The following is a 19,216-nucleotide window of genomic DNA, read 5'->3' as shown; positions in this document are numbered from 1 at the left end:
TTTGGTTAGCAGCTGTAGCTCTTAACCACTGCACAACCTGATATGGAATTCAAAACTCTAATATTCAGGTCTCTCCAAGAGATGAAGAAAAATGCAGAAAAAATAGGGAAAAAATAGACAAAATCATGGAAAATACAGACAAAATTAAGGAAAACACAGAAAAAGCAATGAAAGAATTCAGGAAAATAATACAGGAACAAAGTGTCAAAATAAACAACTAGAAATCATACAAAAACAGCAATTAGAAATCCAAAAGATAAACAGGATTTCAGAAATAGTGCAATAGAAGGTTTTGGAGCCAATTTGAAACAATGGAAGATAGGGTCAGCGATTTTGAAGACATCCTTGCATATCAGTTTTTTTGAGGAAAAATCAGAGAAAAGAATGAAGAAACCCTGAGAATGATGTGGAATACAACCAAAAGCAAAAACTTGTGTGTGATCGGAGTTCCAGAATGGGCGAGAAAGCAGAAAACACAGAGGATCATTGAAGATTTGTTGACAGAAAACTCCCCTAACATCATGAAAGCCGAAAAGCTGACCATCCAAGAAGCTCAGTGAACTCCATGTAGGATAGATCCCAAAAGAAAAACACCAAGACATGTCATAATCACACTCACTAAAACCAAAGAAAAAGAATACTGAGAGCAGTTCAAGAAAAAGGGACAATCCACTTTGAGGCCATAACCATAGTAAATATCTGCGCACTCAATGACAGGGCTCCAAAATACATAAAAAAAAAAAAAACTCTAAAGCACTGAAAAGAGAAATTGACAGTTCCACAACAGTAGTAGGAGACTTTAGCACACCACTCGGTAAAGGACAGAACATCTAGAAAGAAACTCAACAAAGTTACAGAAGAGCTAAAGGACACAATCACCAACTCGACCTCATAGACCTATATAGAACACTCCACCCAACAGCAGCAGAGTACACATTCTTTTGAACACACATGGAATGTTCTCCAGAATAGACCACAAAGCAACCCTTAACAAAATCTAAAACACTGAGATAATGCAAAGTGTCTTCTTTGATCACAATGTCATAAAAGTAGGAATTAATAGTGGGAAGAGGAGAAAAAAATCAAATACATGGGAACAGAATAACACCTTGCTTAAAAACCACTGGGTAATAGAAGAAATCAAAGATGGAATCAGAAAATTCCTAGAATCAAGCTAGAATGAAAACACATCATACAAAAACCTTTGGGACACAGCAAAGGAAGTGCTCAGAGGTCAATTTATAGCACTAGGTGCACACATCAAAAAAGAAAGAGACAAAATCAAAACATTAGCCATACAACTCAAGCAAATAGAAAGAGAGCAGCAAAAGAACCCGCAGCCACCAGAAGAAAGGAAATAATAAAGATCAGAGCAAAGTAAATGAAATAGAGAACAGGAAAAGCTATAGAAAGAATCAACAAAACCAAAGGTAGGTTCTTTGAAAGGATCAAAAAAATCAAGAAACCGTTGGCCAAATTGACCAAAAACAAAAGAGAGGACACAAATAACCCACATAAGAAATGGGGGACATTACAACAGACCCAACTGAAATAAAAAGGGTCATAACAGAGTACTATGAAAAACAATACTCCAACACATTTGAAAACCTAGAGGAAATGGACAAATTTCTAGAAACATACTACCTAACTAAACTAACACAAACTGAGGTAGAAAATTTGAACAGACTCATATCAAGAGAAGAGATTGAAAAGATAAGGGGAGAAAAAAAACTTAAAAAGCCCTGGCCCAGATGGCTTCACTGGGGAATTGTACCAAACATTCAGAAAAGAGCTTGTACCAGTACTACACAAACTATTTCAGAACATAGAAAAGGAAAACTTAAGTATTTATTCTCTAAAGCCAGCATTACCCTGATACCAAAACCAAGCAAAGACACCAGAAAAAAAAAAAGTATAGATGAATCTCTCTCATGAATATAGATGCAAAAATTCTCAACAGAATTCTAGCCAATAAAATTCAGTATCATATTAAAAAAATACACCACAACCAAGTGGGTTTCATACCAGGTATGTAAGGATAGTTCAACATTAGAAAATCAATCAATGTAATCCCCCACATAAATAAGACAAAAGAGAAGAATCACATGATCACCTTAATCGATGCAGAAGAAGCATTCGACAAAGTCCAACACCCATTCTTGATAAAAACTCTCAATAAAATAGGTATAGAAGGGAAATTCCCCGACGTAATAAAGGGTGTCCATACAAAACCAACAGTCAAAATCATTCTTGATGGAGAGAAGCTGAAAATATTCTCCCTGAGAACGGGAACAAGGCTAAGGATGCCCTTTATCACCACTCCTATTTAACATTGTGCTGGAAGTCCTAGCTAGAGCAATAAGGCAAGACAAAGAAAGGGCATCCAAATTGATAAAGAAGAAGTAAAACTGTCCCTATTTGTAGATGATATGATACATACAGAACCTTAAAAGATTCCACAAGAAAACTACAGGAACTAAGACATTCAGCAGATTAGCAGGATACAGGATAAACATACAAAAGCAATTAGATTCCTATACACCAATAAAGAGAACTACTTAAAGGAAATCAGGAGAGCAATACCATAATAGCCCCTGAAAAAATAAAATACTTAGGAATAAATCTAACCAAGGACGTAAAAGACCTATAGAGAAAAAAAAAAAAAAACTACTGCAAGAAACCAAACAAGACCTACATAAATGGAAAAGCATACCATCCTCGTGGATAGGTAGACTCAATATTGTGAAAATGTCAGTTCTACCCAAAGCAATCTACAAATACAAGGCAATCCCAATCCAAATACCAACAGAATTCTTTAACGAGGTGGAAAAACTAATCATTAATTTATATGAAAAGGGAAGATTCCCAGATGCGTAAAGCACTGTTGAAGAAAAAGAATAAAGTAGGAGGCCTCACTACCTGACCTGTGAACCTACTGTACAGCTATGGTAGTCAAAGCAACCTGGTACTGGTACAAGTACATACATATTGACCGATGGAACAGAATCAAGAACCCACATGTAAATCCATCCACCTGCCGTCACCTGAACTTCTTCTAAGTCTCAAAGTCCATGAAATGGGGAAAAGACAGTCTTTTTAGTCTTTTTCACAAATGATGTTGACAAAACTAGATGTCCATTTATAAATAAATGAAACAGGACCCATACCAGACACCATACACAAAAACTAATTCAAAATAGATCAAAGCCCTGAATATAAAACCAAAAACTATAAAAATCATAGAAAAAATAGAGTCAGCACTAGAGGCCCTAATACACTGCATAAGCAGGATTGAAACTATAACTAACAGTGTACAAACACCAGAAGATAAGCTAGCTACATGGAATCTTCTAAAAATTAAATACATATGCTCATCAAAAGACTTCACCAAAAGAGTAAAAAGAACCTACAGACTAGGGGAAAATGTTTGGCTGTGACATATCCGACAAAGTTCTAATCTCTAACATCTATAGGAAAATCTAACACCTCTATAACAAAAAGAGAAATAATCCAATTAAAAATAGGCAAGGAAATAGGCAACAGAAGACACTCAGGCAGCTAACAGACACATGAGAAAATGCTCCCAATCACTAGCCATTGAAAAAATGGAAATCAAAACTACAATGAGATACCACCCGTCTTAGTTTTCTAGTCCTGCTGTAACAGAAATACCACGAGTAGATGGCTTTGACAAAGAGAAATTTATTTCCTCACAGCAAAGTAGGCTAGAAGTCCAAATTCAGGGCTTCAGCTCCAGGGGAAGGCTTTCTCTCTGTCGACTTTGGAGGAAGGTCTTTGTCATCAATTTTTCCCTGGACTAGGAGCATCTCAGCACAGGGACCTCTGTTCCAAAGGACACGCTCTGCTCCCAGCGCTGCTTTCGGGTGGTAGGAGGTCTCCCTGTCTCTCTGCTGGCTTCTCTCTTTTATATCCCAGAAGAAACTGGCTCAAGACACAATCCAATCTAGTAGATTGAGCCCTGCCTCATCAAGACAATTGTTGCCTATTCCCTGTCATTAACATTATATAGGCAGGATTTACAACACTTAGGAAAATCACATCAGATGACAAAGTAGTGGACAGTCACACAATACTGGAAATCATGGCCCAGCCATATTGGTACACACATTTTTTTGGGTGACACAATTCAATCCATGATACCATCTCACCCCAGCATTACTGGCAAGAATAAAAAAAACAAGAACAAACAAAAAAATAACAAATGTTGGAGTTGCTGCAAGGAGCCTGGAACTCTTAGGCACTGCTGGTGGGAATGTAAAATGGTACAGCCATTTTGGAAAATAATATGGCACTCTCTTAATAAGTTGGAAATAGAAATACCATATAATCCAGCAATCTTCTAGGAATATACCCATTCCAACACCCATTGCCATTGAGTTGAGTCGGAATCTAGGAATATATCCTAGAGAAATAAGAGCCGTCACACGAATAGGCATATGCACACCCATGTTCATTGCATCATTGCTCACAATAGCAAAAAGAGAGAAACAACCTAAGTGCCCATCAACAGATGAATGGATAACAAACTATGGTGTATAGACACAATTGAATAATACGCAACAGTAAAGAATGATGATGATTCTGGAAAACACTTTACAATGTGTATGAATGTGGAAGGCATTATGCTGAGTTAAATAAGTCAATCAGAAAAGGGCAAATACTACATGAGACCACTATTATAAAAACTCCTGAAAAGATTTACACACAGAAAAAAATAATCTTTGATCATTACGAGGGAGGGGATGGGTGGGAAGGGAAAAACACTAACTAGATGATAGATAAATGGTAACTCTGGTGAAGGGTAAGACAGTACGCAATACTGGGGAAGTCAGCACAACTTGACACAAGGCAAGTCACTGAAGCTTCATGGACACATACAAACTCCCTGAGGGACTGAATTACAGGGCTGAGGGTTGGGCATCATGGTCTTGGGGGACATTTGGCTCAATTGGCATAACATAGTTTATAAATAAAATGTTCTGCATTCTACTTTGGTGAGTATCGTCTGGGGCTTAAAAGCATATGAGCAGCTGTCTGTGATACTCCATTGGTCACACCCCATCTAGAACAAGGGGCCATGAAGAAAACCAAAGACACAAGGGAAAGATTAGTCCAAACAACTAATGGACTGCAACTACCACGGCCTCTGCCAGACTGAGTCCAGCACAACTAGACGGTTCCCGGCTACCACTACTGACTGTTCTGACAGGGATCACAATAGAGGGTCCCAGACAGAGCTGGAGAAAAACGTTGAACAAAATTCTAGCTCACAAAAAGAGACCAGACTTACTGGTCTGACAGAGACTGGAGAAACCCTGAGAGTATTGCCCCCGGACACCCTTTTAACTCACTGTTGTAGTCACTCCTGAGGTTCACTGTTCAGCCAAAGATTAGACAGGCATATAAAACAAAATGAGACTAAATGGGCACACTAGCCCAGTGTCAAGGATGAGAAGGCAGAAGAGGACAGGAAAGCTGGTGGTAACGGGGAGCCGAAGGTTGAAAAAGGGAGAGTGTTGACATGCCGTGGGGTTGCCAACCAATGTCACAAAACAATATGTGTATTAATATTTTAGTAAGAAGCTCATTTGCTGTGTAAACCATCATCTAATGTACAATAAAAACATGAAAAATCTGAATTCTCAGTTTTAGTAACTTGAATATTGTAGTTTTTAATTTGTACAACTGAGAATATTATGTGTTTAAAGTAGACTGTATCGATGAGGAGGAAGGAAAATCATGAAATTTTGGAACGTTTTTGCTAATTTCTTGCCAGAATCATGTCATAAAGGACATTTTATAACAACTCTGTATACCTCACCAGACTATTTATTTCATTTACAATTTTATAATAAAATGCAAGTTTTTCTTTTCCTCTTTCCTTTAATCCTCTAGCTTGAGTTTTCCCTAGACTTCTAAAACCATTCGTCCCTTGTGAAATGGAGCTTTGTTTTCTAGGTAGCTTAATAATCGTATTTTTTTTTTTTTGGACTGACTCATTTCTGCTTTTATCCTAGCCCTTTACTTTTTTAATTTAACTTTTTAATTTTTTATCTGTACTTAGACTCACTTTAAAATAAAAATTTAAATTCTGATTGCAAGCACTTAAATAAATTTGTTAAATGGATACACTTAATAATTTTATCATTTGCATTACTTTAATTATATGAAAATATGCCTGTGTTTAAAAATGTTAGTGATTCTGGATTCACAGTTTTAGCAGGAATTGATAGTAATTTTATATTACAAATTAGATCTAAATATATAAATAAATATATATTATCCTTATTTTAACTTATATTTGGTTGCTCAGTGATTTACTACAAAAAAATTGAATAGTGCTATTTAAAGAAGCAAATCTTAAGATAGTTAACATTTTTTTTTTTCAAGAAGCAAATCTTAAGATAGTTAACTTGGTACCTTGTTTTTAAAAAGAGCATCTTCCATTTTTTTCTCTTAAGAGTTGAAGAGCTATAAAGACACAGAGACATATGCACACCTGTGTTCATTGCAACACTATTCACAATAGCAAAATGATGGACACAACCTAAGTGCCCATCATCGGATGAGTAGATAAACAAAATGTGGTGCATACATATAATGGAATACACTGCAGCCACAAAGAATAAGTTCTCAAAATATATTTTAACACGGACGAATCTGGAGCACATTATGCTGAGTGAAATAAGTCAATCAGAAAAGGACAAATACTGTATGATCTCATTATTAATAAAAAGACAAATTTAGGTATGCGTACTGAAACGAGCATTCACTGGTGGTTACCAGGAATAGGTGGTGGTGGTGGAGAATCGCTGTCTAGATAGTAGACACTTAGTTTTGGCGATGGGAAAGGTAACACCAAATACGAGTGAACTGTGCGCAGCTTGACCAAGTTAAATGGTGTCACTAAGAAGTACACAAGAAAAAAGACGTTTTTGGTAAATGCTGTGACATACGTGACTTTGCAACGATAGCAGAAACAACTAAAAAAATACGAGTTTGGTTCCATATGTATGTATGCACACAAGTGTGTAAGTATGTATGTATGTGTGTATATATGGGCATATATAGATATCTATATCCAAGTGCATATGCGTGTAAGTGTATGCACTATACATATTCATATATACAGTAAAGCACATGGGCACAAGCATGGATACTTCTTAGACTTCACCACACACCTCGTGGGATTAGTTTATGGGGTCTGAAGGCTTAGAACCATAGTCTCGTGGGACAGCTTGGTCAATTGACATCATACAGTGCATATGTTCTACCTCCTAGTTTGGTGAGTAGCGTTTGGGGTCTTGAAAGCTTGCAAGTGGCCATCTAAGATACAACTATTGGTTTCTATGCATCTGGGGTAAAAGGGAAAGAAGGAAACCAAAGACTCAAGAAACTAGTCTACAGGACTAATAGTCTACACAAACCACAGCCTCATATACCCTGAGACTGAGACCGGAAGAGCTACATGGCGCTCAGCTACCACCACTGACCATTCTGATTGGGAACACGATAGATGGATACTGATAGAATGGGAACAAAATGTGGAACAGAATTCAAATTCTTAAAAAGTCCAGACTTACTGGACCGATTGAGGCTTGAGGACTCTGAGCCTATCCCCCTGAGATACTCTTAAAACCTTGAACCTAAACTATTCCATGAGGTCATCTTTTTTTGTGTGTGTGCTTTAGATGAAGGTTTACAGAACAAACTAATTTCTCATTAAACAGTTGGTCGACATACTGTTTTATGACATTAGTTAACAGCCCCACAACATGTCAACACTCTTCCTTCTCAACTTTGGGTTCCCTATTACTAGTTTTCCTGTACCCCCTTCCCCCCTGCCCCTGCCTTCTAGTCCTTGCACCTGAGCTGATGTGCCCTTTTAGTCTCATTTTGTTTCATGGGCCTGGCCAATCTTTGGCTAAAGGGTGAACCTCAGGAGTAACTTCATTGCTGAGCTGAAAGGGTATCCAGGGGCCATACTCTCAGGGTTTTTCCAGTCTCTGTCAGGCCAGCAAGTCTGGTCATTCTTTTTGAGTTAGAACTTTGTTCTACATTTTTCCATGAGGCCATCTTTCAGCTAAATAACAGATTGGCTTATAAAATAAACAGTATCACCCATGAATACTGTGCTTCATTAAAAAAAATCATCTCTATGAGACCAAATGGTCAAGATTTACTCTACAGCAAAGATGAGAAGGTAATAGGGGCAGGGAAACTAGATTGCTGGAAATGGAACAGCCTAGATGGAAATAATGAGAAAGTTGATGCACTGTGACAGATGTAACCAATGTCAGTGAAAAAATAGTGTAGAAAGTGTTAAATGGAAACCTAATTTGCTGTGTAAACTTTCACTGAAAACACAATAAAATATTATTTTTAAAGAAAGAATTGAAGACCTAAACAGTTCAGTATTTGCTTTTAAAATGTAGCAGATTATCCTTTTGTTTGTGATATAATATGTAGCAAAGCTGTGGAGTATTAACTTACCTGATGAAACCCCATGCCTTCAAGTGAGAGTCCGTGCAAAAGAGAGCTTTGCTTTTTCTTTCTTCAAATCTAGGAAGAGATATGATTCAAAGACTTCCTTTTTCAAAGCATTTCAGTCAAGAGGTTCTGTTCATGATGTAATTTCCATTCCCTGTGAGGTATATAAAACAAAGATTATTATTCTCATTTTATAGATGGGAAACTGAAACTCAGAAAAATTCAATGATTTTGCCTAGGATTTTTTTTTTTAGTAAGTAACTGGATCCACGTGTCTTGACTTATTGTCTGTTGTTCTTAGCTTCTTAGTGTTTTCTATTTTGAATTATGTGGTTCCCTGAATTTGTTTTCGTATTTACCCTAGAAATTTTGTCACTAAACGGAATTGTTTTTACCAGTGATTGTCATGTTGCTGATAATCTAGATATAGAATGAAATTAGTTTACTTTTTCCATGTAAACAGTTTGAAGCCTTACAATTTCACAACTGTAATTGCTTAGCATATTAGAAAGAAAATCAAATATGGATTAAGCAGTTAACATTATTGGGTGGTATGAAGACCTGTAATAAAGCTTATAATATTACTTAATGGTTTAACCATGATCATGCTAAATTTTGAGGTCATGTGTCTTTATAACATCTGTCAATAAGTATGTTTTTTTTATTGTGGTACGAATATACATAACAAAGCATTTGCCAATTCATCAATTTTTACATTATAATTCAGTGACATAGATTACAATCTTCATGTTGTATAACCATTATCACTATCCTTTTCTGAATTATTCCACCAACGAATAGGTATATTTTGTGGTACTAATTCAAAGACATCTGTATTAAAGACAAAAATCTAGTAAGTTGATTCCTCTGGTAAAATTTTTATTTCAAAGAGCTATAAAACTCTTATATTTTGATATCAAAGGTGCTAACAGGGTTTCTATTTTATAGCAGCTTATTTTTCTTAACAATTTCATATTCTTGCCTTCACAGCCAGTTGTAGTATTTTTTCCTATACATTTTATAGTCTAACAGCTTTCTAAATGAAAAGGAATAATTTTTGTGTTCCAGAAATGTGAATTAAATGAAAGCAAACTATTTTGATGTGCCTTTGAATTGTATAACCTTCAAGCAGAATTTTTGATATAAATTTTTGCCTGTCATATTTATGCCTTTGAACTGATTTGTCATTGTTTATAAAGGGGCATAGGCAGCCACTTCCAGGAATGGAGGTAGTATTTAGAAATAATGAATTTGTATATTTAAGGACCTTTCACCTTTCAAAATTTACATCAGTTATGAGCCCATTTTGTGCTGAATATAAACAGACTATTTTTAATGTAATCACTCAGCATCGTTTTTTTATTAGCTTTTCCCTCAAACAATGACAGATGATAAAATTAGTATGTTGTAAATTTGCTGGGGAGAAAATGTTTGAGAGTTACCTTTATAAAAGTAATCCAGGAATATTGCAAAGGTTTAATTTTAATTCCATTTCGTCCTGTAGTATGGGTTTTTATTGTGTTTTTTGTTTATAGACTTACTCAACTTTTGGTCAGAGTGAGAAAAAAATTTTTTTTTTTTATAAATAATGTTGCCTTAATAATAAGAGTAATTGGTAAGAAAACTGCCTGCCAGGTATCATTTACCATCAGTTTTATTGTTGTCATTTTATTTTTGGTCCTTTCAGAAGGTTTTTGAAAATCAGGCTAAGTTCTGTGAACAGTAAATTATATTGTTTTACTGTCTAATGCCATCCAGGAGTATATAATACGTAATTATGGGAGCAAAGGGAGAGGAAATATATTTAGTATTTTTAAATGCTTAAAGTATTTTTACTAAACAATAAGACAAACACATTCTTAAGTTTAGAGATAGTTCGTAAAAAGCTACCCACAAACTGTTAAAGAGTATCCCCTTGTTGTAGGTGGCCCCAGAAGAATTTAAGACCAGCATTGGCCGAGTGAATGCATGTTTGAAAAAGGCTCTTCCAGTCAATGTGAAATGGCTGCTGTGTGGTTGTCTCTGCTGCTGTTGCACACTGGGTTGCAGCCTGTGGCCTGTTATTTGTCTCAGCAAAAGAGTAAGTAAACATTTTGTTGTATAATAATGAGCTAACATTCTTTGAACACTTAGTATGTGCTAAGAACTGTTTCCAAGTGCTTATCATGATCTATTTAATTCTTATAACAATGCTATCCTCATTATAGAGATAAGGAGTCTCAGGGACAGAGAGATTAAATCATTTGTTCAACCTTCATCAGCACTTTATCACTTAATATCATTTTAAGTAAATGCAGTGAAGATGAAGTACTTAGGTATATTTAAATGTAAGTTTAAGTGTGGTATTTACTCTTTTAACAAAACCCGAAGCTCTGACTTAAGGCATTCCCCAGCTACAGGTATATGGGAGAGTTTCTTCTGATCCAAGGAAAGGCAGAAGTGAGAGTAACCAACAAAGTTAAGAAGAAAATCCTGCTTAGATTTGAACATGTTACAGTAACAGTCTAACATAACATTACTAACGTAACATTGGAGCCTGGTGGCGCAGTGGTTGGCAGTTCGAGTCCATCTGCCGCTCCTTGGAAATCGTGTGGAGCAGTTCTCTGTCCTGTACGGTCGCTACGAGTCAGAATGAATTCAACAGCAATGGGTATCTTATTCTCTTTTAAATTTTTGATTTAGTCTTTGAATTTTTTCCCCAGCATAAAGATTTCTTTAAAATTTTTAATGGAAGCTAAATGAGGAAACTTAATTCATTTCACCTAAAGTTCTTTTCCCTGTGCCACATTGATGATTTCATTTAAACTCACTGAACCCCTGAAAATTACAACACTTTGTGGAGGAATAATTAGTGATGAAATTGTTTCATAAAAGACAAAATTTCCCTAACAAGTACTCATTATTTTTTCCTCTACCTCCTCCTCCTAACCATTTTAATGTCTGCATCAAAAAGACAAATATTAGAATACTCCCAACCTCATAACTTTTTCAATGGAAAAATTAAGCATGTTGTTGATTTCTTTGGGAGCTATCGACAGGTCAGAGCTTTACTTTACATGTTGTTATTGTTAGGTGCCATTGACTCAGTTCTGACTCATAGCAACCCTATGTACAACACAATGAAACACTGCCCAGTCCTGCCACATCCTCACAGTATTTGCTATGTTTGAGCGCATTGTTGCAGCCACTGTGTCAGTCCATTGTGTTGAGGATCTTCATCCCTTTCACTGACGCTCTACTCTACCAAGCATGATGTCCTTCTCCAAGGACTGGTCCCTCCTGATAACATGTCCAAAGAACATAAGATGAAGCCTCACCATCTTTCCTTCTAAGGAACATGCTAGCCGTACTTCTGCCAAAACAGATTTGTTCATTCTTCTGGCAGTCCATGGTATATTTAATATTCCTCATCAACACCATAATTCAGATGCATCAATTCTTCGGTCTTCTCATTCATTGTCCAGCTTTTGCATGCATATGAGGCAAGTGAAAACACCATGGTTTGGGTCGGTCACACCATAGTCCTCAAAGTGACATCTTTGCTTTTCGGCAGTCTAAAGAGGTCTTTTACAGCAGATTTGCTCGGTACAATACGTTGTTTGATATCTTGACTGCTGCTTTCATGGGCATTGGTTGTGGGTCCAAGTAAAATGAAATCCTTGACAACCTAAGTCTCTTTTCTCCATTGATCATGGTCTAGGATTTGTGAGGATTTTTGTTTTCTTTATGTTGAGGTGTAATCCATACTGAAGGCTGTGGTCTTTGATCTTCATTAGTAAGTGCTTCAAGTCCTCTCTGCAAGCAAGGTTGTGTCATCTGCATATTCCTCCAATCCTGATGCCATGTTCCTGTTCATATAGTCCAGCTTCTTGGATTATTTGCTGAGCGTACAGGTTGAATAAGTATGGTGAAAGGATACAACCCTGATGCACACCTTTCCTGATTTTAAACCATGCAGTATCACCTTGTTCTGTTTGAATTACTGCCTCTTTGCCTATGTACAGGTTCTTTATGAACACACTTAAGTGTTCTGGAATTCACGTTCTTTGCAGTGTTATCCATAATTTGTTATGATCCACACTGTTGAGTTCCTTTGCATAGCCAATAAACCACAGGTAAACATCCTTCTGGTATTCTCTGCTTTCAGCCAGGATCCATCTGACATCAACAATGATGTTCCTTGTTCCACATCCTCTTCTGAATCCGTCTTGAGTTTCTGATGGTTCCCTGTTAACGCGCTGCTGCAACCGCTTTCGAATGATCTTCAGCAAAAATTTACTTGTGTGTGATACTCATGATATTGTTCAAAAATTTCCACATTCTGTTGGATCACCTTCCTTTGGAATGCGCACAAATATGGATCTCTTCTAGTTGGTTGGTGAGGTAGCTGTTTTCCAAATTTCTTGGCATAGACAAATGAGCACCTCCAGTATAGCATCTGTTTGTTGAAACATCTCAATTAGTATTCTGTCAGTTTTTCACCAATGCCTTCAGTGCAGCTTGGACTTCTTTCTTAAATACCATCAGTTTTTGATCATATGCTACCTCCTGAAGCGGCTGAATGTAGACCAATTCTTTTTGGTATAGTGACTCTGTGTATTCCTTCCATCTTCTTTTGATGCTTCCTGTGTTGTTCAATATTTTGCCCATAGAATCCCTCAGTATTGCAACTCGAGGCTTGAATTTCTTTCAGCTTTAGAAATGCCGAGCACGTTCTTACCTTTCGGTTTTCTAACTCCAGGTCTTTGCACATTTCATTATAATACTTTACTTTGTCTTCTTGAGGAAACCCTGGTGGTGTAGTGATTAAAAGCTACAGCTGCTAACCAAAAGATTGGCAGTTCGAATCCATTAGGCGCTCCTTGGAAACCCTATGGGGCAGTTTTACCCTTTTTTTTTTTTTAGGGCCACTATGGGTTGGAATCGACTTAATGGCAATGGGTTTTTATCTTCTTGAGCCGTCCTTTGAAATCTTCTGTTTGGTTCTTTTACTTCATCATTTTTTCCATTCACTACATTTAAGAACCAGTTTCAGAGTCTCTTTTGATATCCATTTTGGGGTTTTCTTTCTTTCCTACCTTTTTAATGAAGTTTTGCTTTCTTCATGTATGATGTTATCCCAGAACTCGACTGGTCTTTGGTCATTAGTGTTCAGTGCATTAAATCTGTTCTTGAGGTGGTCTCTGAATTCAGGTGGAATATGCTCAAAATCATGTTATGACTCTCATGGACTTGTTTTAATTTTTCTTCAGCTTCAGCTTTTACTTGCATATGAGCAATTGATAATCTGTTCCATAGTCGGCCCCTGGTCTCATTCTGACTGATGATATTCGGCTTCTCTATCATCTGTTTCCATCAGAAAAAAAAAGCAAACCCAATGCTGCTGAGTCAATTCCAACTCATATTTGATCTGTCCATCATGGGTAACCCTGCTGGTATTTGAAATACCAGTGGCATAGCTTCTAGCATCACAGCAACTTGCAGATGTGACAAACTGATGGATGAGTGGTCAGAGTACTTTACATACAGCTTAGTTTATTGCTTGTCAAAACATTTACAATATTCTCACATGGGTGTCTATAAATTAAAAAAAACTGAGCATAAATTTCTTAATCATTATAAAATTACTTCTAAAAGCCCGTATGACTCCTACGCACCCCCATTACTTTTAAAGCCTCTATGTTAATTAGATTTTCTATAATGCAAATACAGCTAATCTCAATTACTTAAGAATAGATTTTTTTGTTGTTTTTAATATTATCTAGGATATCTCTTTCTGATGACCTCTTTACACTTGGGCTTTTTGTTAATACCTTCTCCAGAGGACCTGAAATAGAAGCACTTTTTTCATTTGATTTTGCTATTAGCACTGAGGTAAAAATATTCAATGGAAAATGAGATTAATACTGATGCTCTCTTGTCTCCTTGTCTTCCATTACTTCACTTAATTAAGTGTTCGTACTGAAGTTGAGGTATTAGTGTATTCTTGGGCCACTAATCTGTCAATTAAAAAAATTACATAGTACAGAAGTTGTAAACTATTGTCCCATGGTCAAAATCCAGCCCATGTTGTTTTTAAACATTTGAATCAATTGCCAGCATTTAAAAATTGGGATATTTAAAATAAAATTTGGGATATCCAGCCTCTCCCGAAAAATTTAAAGATCTGATAATAATGGACCCACATGCTTATGTATCAACAGTTGGTGCTAAGGGAGTTGTGGCTGCTCCCTTTAGATAGGACTTGAAGTCTCTAGTTCAACATAGAGCCACCCAGCACTTACATTATGTGCCTTGCTCTGTAGGCATTATACTTTGTGACCCCTTTATACATTCCATGTTGTCAACAGTACACAAAACAATGAAACAGTAAGCACAAGCTAGTAACCTTGGGCAAGTCACTTTACTTTCTGGAGTCTCAGTTTCATCATCTATAAAACTGGGATGTTGTTGTGTGCCATAAGGTTCATTCTGACTCCTGAGGACTTTATAGGACAGAGTAGAACTGTCCCATAGGGTGTCCCTGGCTATAATTTTTATGGAAGCAGTTACCAGGTCTTTTCTCCTGCGGAGCAGCTGATGGATTCAAACCACCGATCTTTTGGTCAGCAGCTGAGTGCTTAACCATTGTGCTATGTGGGCTCCTAAAACCGAGATACACTACTTATTTGGAAGGTGGTTGTTATAATGAAGAGATTTAAGTCATCTGACTGCTTTTTTGTCTACTTAGAGAAATGAAAAATAAAACACAATTTAAGAATTTTCTGCCTTCCCTACTGCTTTCTAATCTGTAAAGTAAGTTGTATAGACTGTAATTGTTTAATTAAAGGATGATTATCATTTATGTAGCCCATATCCCTTATTTTACAGATGTGGAAACTAAGGTCCAGAGAGGTGAAATGACTTTCCATGGTCATACAATAAGTGGCACAACCAGAAAAATAATCCAGTTTTTTTGTTTTTTCTCTGTAATACTGTATTTTCTTGACTACATGTTCCTTAGGTCAAATTTCTTATTCCTGAGTCAAGAAACATTAGGATAAGTGGTATGATAAATAGTCAACCCTCTTGGTTTTAATTGTCTGGCAGATATCACCAAACTTTTTCTTAAAAGACCAAATACTAAATATTTTAGGCTTTGTGGGCCATATGATTTTTGTCACAGCTACTGAACTCTGCTGTTACAGTGTAAAAACAGCCATAGAAAATGCGTAAACAAGTGAGTGTTGCTGTGTTCTGGTAAAACTTCACTTACATAAACACACAGTGGATGCGAGTTGGCCAGTGGGATATGGTTTGCCATCCTGGTCTAGTCATCTCTAATTGGAAGTCATGTCTCTGTTTTTCTACAAAATAAAATGAAGATAATATGGTTACTCTGTCCTGTGTCCCAAGGTTGCTATGTGAATTAGTTATTATAAATGTTTCCAAGAAAAGAACATCTCTGTAAACAGTCTACCTTATACACTATTTTTTTAACCATTATGATTCAATGGACATATTTTCTAGCAAATTAAGTGATAGAAAAGAGAAATATAGATCAAGATGCCCTGAGCTCACTCTAGTCTCTCTTGGCTCTGGTAGGATTCCAAAGCTAAATGACTTTTATGAAATGGGGCTTTTCATTTACCCATTCCAAATCTACCATGGAAACAACTGTGATGTTATAGTCAATTTTAGTCCTAATCATACCACCATCCTTAAATTTGAAATTACTTTTAACCTACATCTTTTTTACTTTAAAAGTTGCTGAATTAAGGATATTCAGAGGGAAGGGATTATTCTCTCAGTCTTTCACCATGAATATGTTTTAGGAGATAGAATTCTATTATTTAACCAAGCCACTATCTTGTTTGTTTTCATGTTTTGTTTTTTTTTTACGTACCGCATTTTTACACAAATGATGCACACCCTCTGCATTTGTTTGCCAGCAGCTTCCTCCCCTCTCCCCTTCATAAGTGTGCTGTGCTAATTTTTTTTACAACAACAGGTTTCAGCGGAGCTTCCAGACTAGGAAGAAGGACCTGGCAATCTACTTCTAAAAAAAATTGGCCAGTGAAAACCTTATGAATAGAAGAAAAACATTGTCTGATACAGTGCTGGAAGATGAGCTCCTTAGGTCGGAAGGCACTCAAAATACAACTGAGGATGAGCTGCCTTCTCAAAGTAGAGTCGACCTTAATAACGTGGATGGAGTAAAGCTTTTGGGACCTTCATTTGCTGATGTGGCAAAACTAAAAATGAGAAGAAACAGCTGTAAACATTCATTAATGTTGGTCCGACCCCACTTGTTCATGGTATAAAACCCTTGTTTGTCATATGCTCCTGGATTCAGAGTGTGCTAGTATGTTATTGAGGATTTTCCTGTCTCCATTCATATTGGTCAGTGTTTTTTTTTACTGTGATGCCCTTGTCTGGCTTTGCTATCAGGGTAATGCTGTTTTCATAGAATGAGGTAAGAAGTGTTCCCTTCTCTTTTATTTTTGGAAGAATTTGAGAAGGATTGGTGTAGATTCTTCTTTAAACATTTGGTAGAATTCACCGGTGAATCCATCTGATCGTGGCCTTTTCTTTGTTGTGAGCTTTTAGGTTACTCACTTAGTCATTTCTCAAAGGTCTATTCAGGTTTTCTATTTCATTTCACTTAGTTTTGGTAGTTTGTGTCTTCCTAAGAGTTTGCCATTTCATCTAGGTTATTACTTCATTGGCATACAATTGTTTATTCTCTTATAATCCTTTTTTATTTCTGTAAGTTTGGTAGTAATGTATCCAGTTTCATTTCAGATTTTAGTAATTTGGGTTCTCCTTTTTCTTTGTAAATCTAGCTAAAAGTTTGCAATTTTGTTGATATTTTCAAAGCATCAACTTTTGGTTTGGTTGATTTTCTGTTTCCTGTTTCATATATCTCTGCCATAGTCTTAATTATTTCCTTCCTTTTCCTAGCTTTGAGTTTAGTTTGTGCTTTTTTCTGGTTCCTTAGGTTGTAAGGAAACCCTGGTGGTGTAGTGGTTAAGTGCTACCACTGCTAACCAAAAGGTCAGCAGTTCGAATCCACCAGCCGCTCCTTGGAAACTCTATGGGGCAGTTCTACTCTGTCCTATAGGGTCGCTATGAGTCAGAATCGACTCAACAACAGTGCGTTTGGTTTGTGGTTTTTCTTAAGTTGTAAGGTTATTGGTTTGAGATATTTCTTCCTTTTTAATTTAGACACAGCTATAAATTTTCTTCTGAGCACAGCTTTGGCTGCATCCTACGTGGTTTGGTAGCTTCCAGCATCACAGCAAAACACAAGCCTCCACAGTGCGACAAACTGACAGACACGTGCTGTGATGCTGGAAGCTATGCCACCGGTATTCAGATGCCAGCAGGGTCACCCATGGAGGACAGGTTTCAGCTGAGCTTCCAGACTAAGACAGACTAGGAAGAAGGACTCGGCAGGCTACTTCTGAAAAGCATTAGCCAGTGAAAACCTTATGAATAGCAGCGGAACGTTGTCTGCTATAGTGCTGGAAGATGAGCCGCCCAGGTTGGAAAGCACTCAAAAGATGACTGGGGAAGAGCTTCCTCCTCAAAGTAGAGTCGACCTTAATGACATGGATGGAGTAAAGCTTTCGGGACCTTCATTTGCTGATGTGGCACGACTCAAAACGAGAAGAAACAGCTGCAAATATCCATTAATAATCAGAATCTGGAATGTACGAAGTATGAATCTAGGAAAATTGGAAATCGTCAAAAATGAAAAGGAATGCATAAACATTGATATCCTAGGCAGCAGTGAGCTGAAATGGACTGGTATTGACCATTTTGAATTAGACAATCATATAGTCTACTATGCTGGGAATGACAGCTCGAAGAGGAATGGTGTTGCATTCATTGTCAAAAAGAACATTTCAATATCTATCCTGAAGTACAACGCTGTCAGTGATAGGATAATATCCATACGCCTACAAGGAAAACCAGTTAATACGACAATTATTCAAATTTATGCACCAACCACTCGGGCCAAAGATGAAGAAATAGAAGATTTTTATCAGCTGCTGCAGTCTGAAATTGATCGAACATGCAGTCAAGATGCATTGATTATTACTGGCAATTGGAATGCGAAAGTTGGAAACAAAGAAGAAGGATCAGTAGTTGGAAAATATGGCCTTGGTGATAGAAACAATGCCGGAGATCGAATGATAGAATTTTGCAAGACCAACGACTTCTTCATTGCAAATACCTTCTTTCACCAACATAAAGGGCGACTGTACACATGGACCTCACCAGATGGAACACACAGAAATCAAATTGACTACATCTGTGGAAAGAGACGATCGAAAAGCTCAATATCATCAGTCAGAACAAGGCTGTGGAACAGACCATCAATTGCTCATACGCAAGTTCAAGTTGAAACTGAAGAAAATCAGAGCAAGTCCACGAAAGCCAAAATATGACCTTGAGTATATCCCACCTGAATTTAGAGACCATCTCAAGAATAGATTTGACACACTGAACACTAGTGACCAAAGACCAGACAAGTTGTGGAATGACATCAAGGACATCATCCATGAAGAAAGCAAGAGGTCACTGAAAAGACAGGAAAGAAAGAAAAGAGCAAGATGGATGTCAGAGGAGACTCTGAAACTTGCTCTTGAGCATCGAGCAGCTAAAGCAAAAGGAAGAATTGATGAAGTAAAAGAACTGAACAGAAGATTTCAAAGGG

At 36.9% G+C, this 19,216-nt stretch overlaps 1 protein-coding gene across 1 annotated transcript in view; it reads left to right on the top strand.

Moving 5' to 3' along the window:
- Positions 1-19,216, top strand: part of CHIC1 (cysteine rich hydrophobic domain 1) — a 72,544-nt gene that overhangs the window by 31,299 nt on the left and 22,029 nt on the right. Inside the window, exon 3 of the mRNA XM_049873329.1 lies at positions 10,436-10,591. Coding sequence (XP_049729286.1) covers positions 10,436-10,591 — 156 coding nt within the window. The remainder of the gene's footprint in view (positions 1-10,435; positions 10,592-19,216) is intronic.

Source organism: Elephas maximus, chromosome X (genome assembly GCF_024166365.1).
Source record: "Elephas maximus indicus isolate mEleMax1 chromosome X, mEleMax1 primary haplotype, whole genome shotgun sequence".
In the NCBI taxonomy this organism is placed as follows: domain Eukaryota; kingdom Metazoa; phylum Chordata; class Mammalia; order Proboscidea; family Elephantidae; genus Elephas; species Elephas maximus.
The sequence above is the reverse complement of the archived record's forward strand: the minus strand, read 5'-3'. Positions and strand labels throughout refer to the sequence as shown.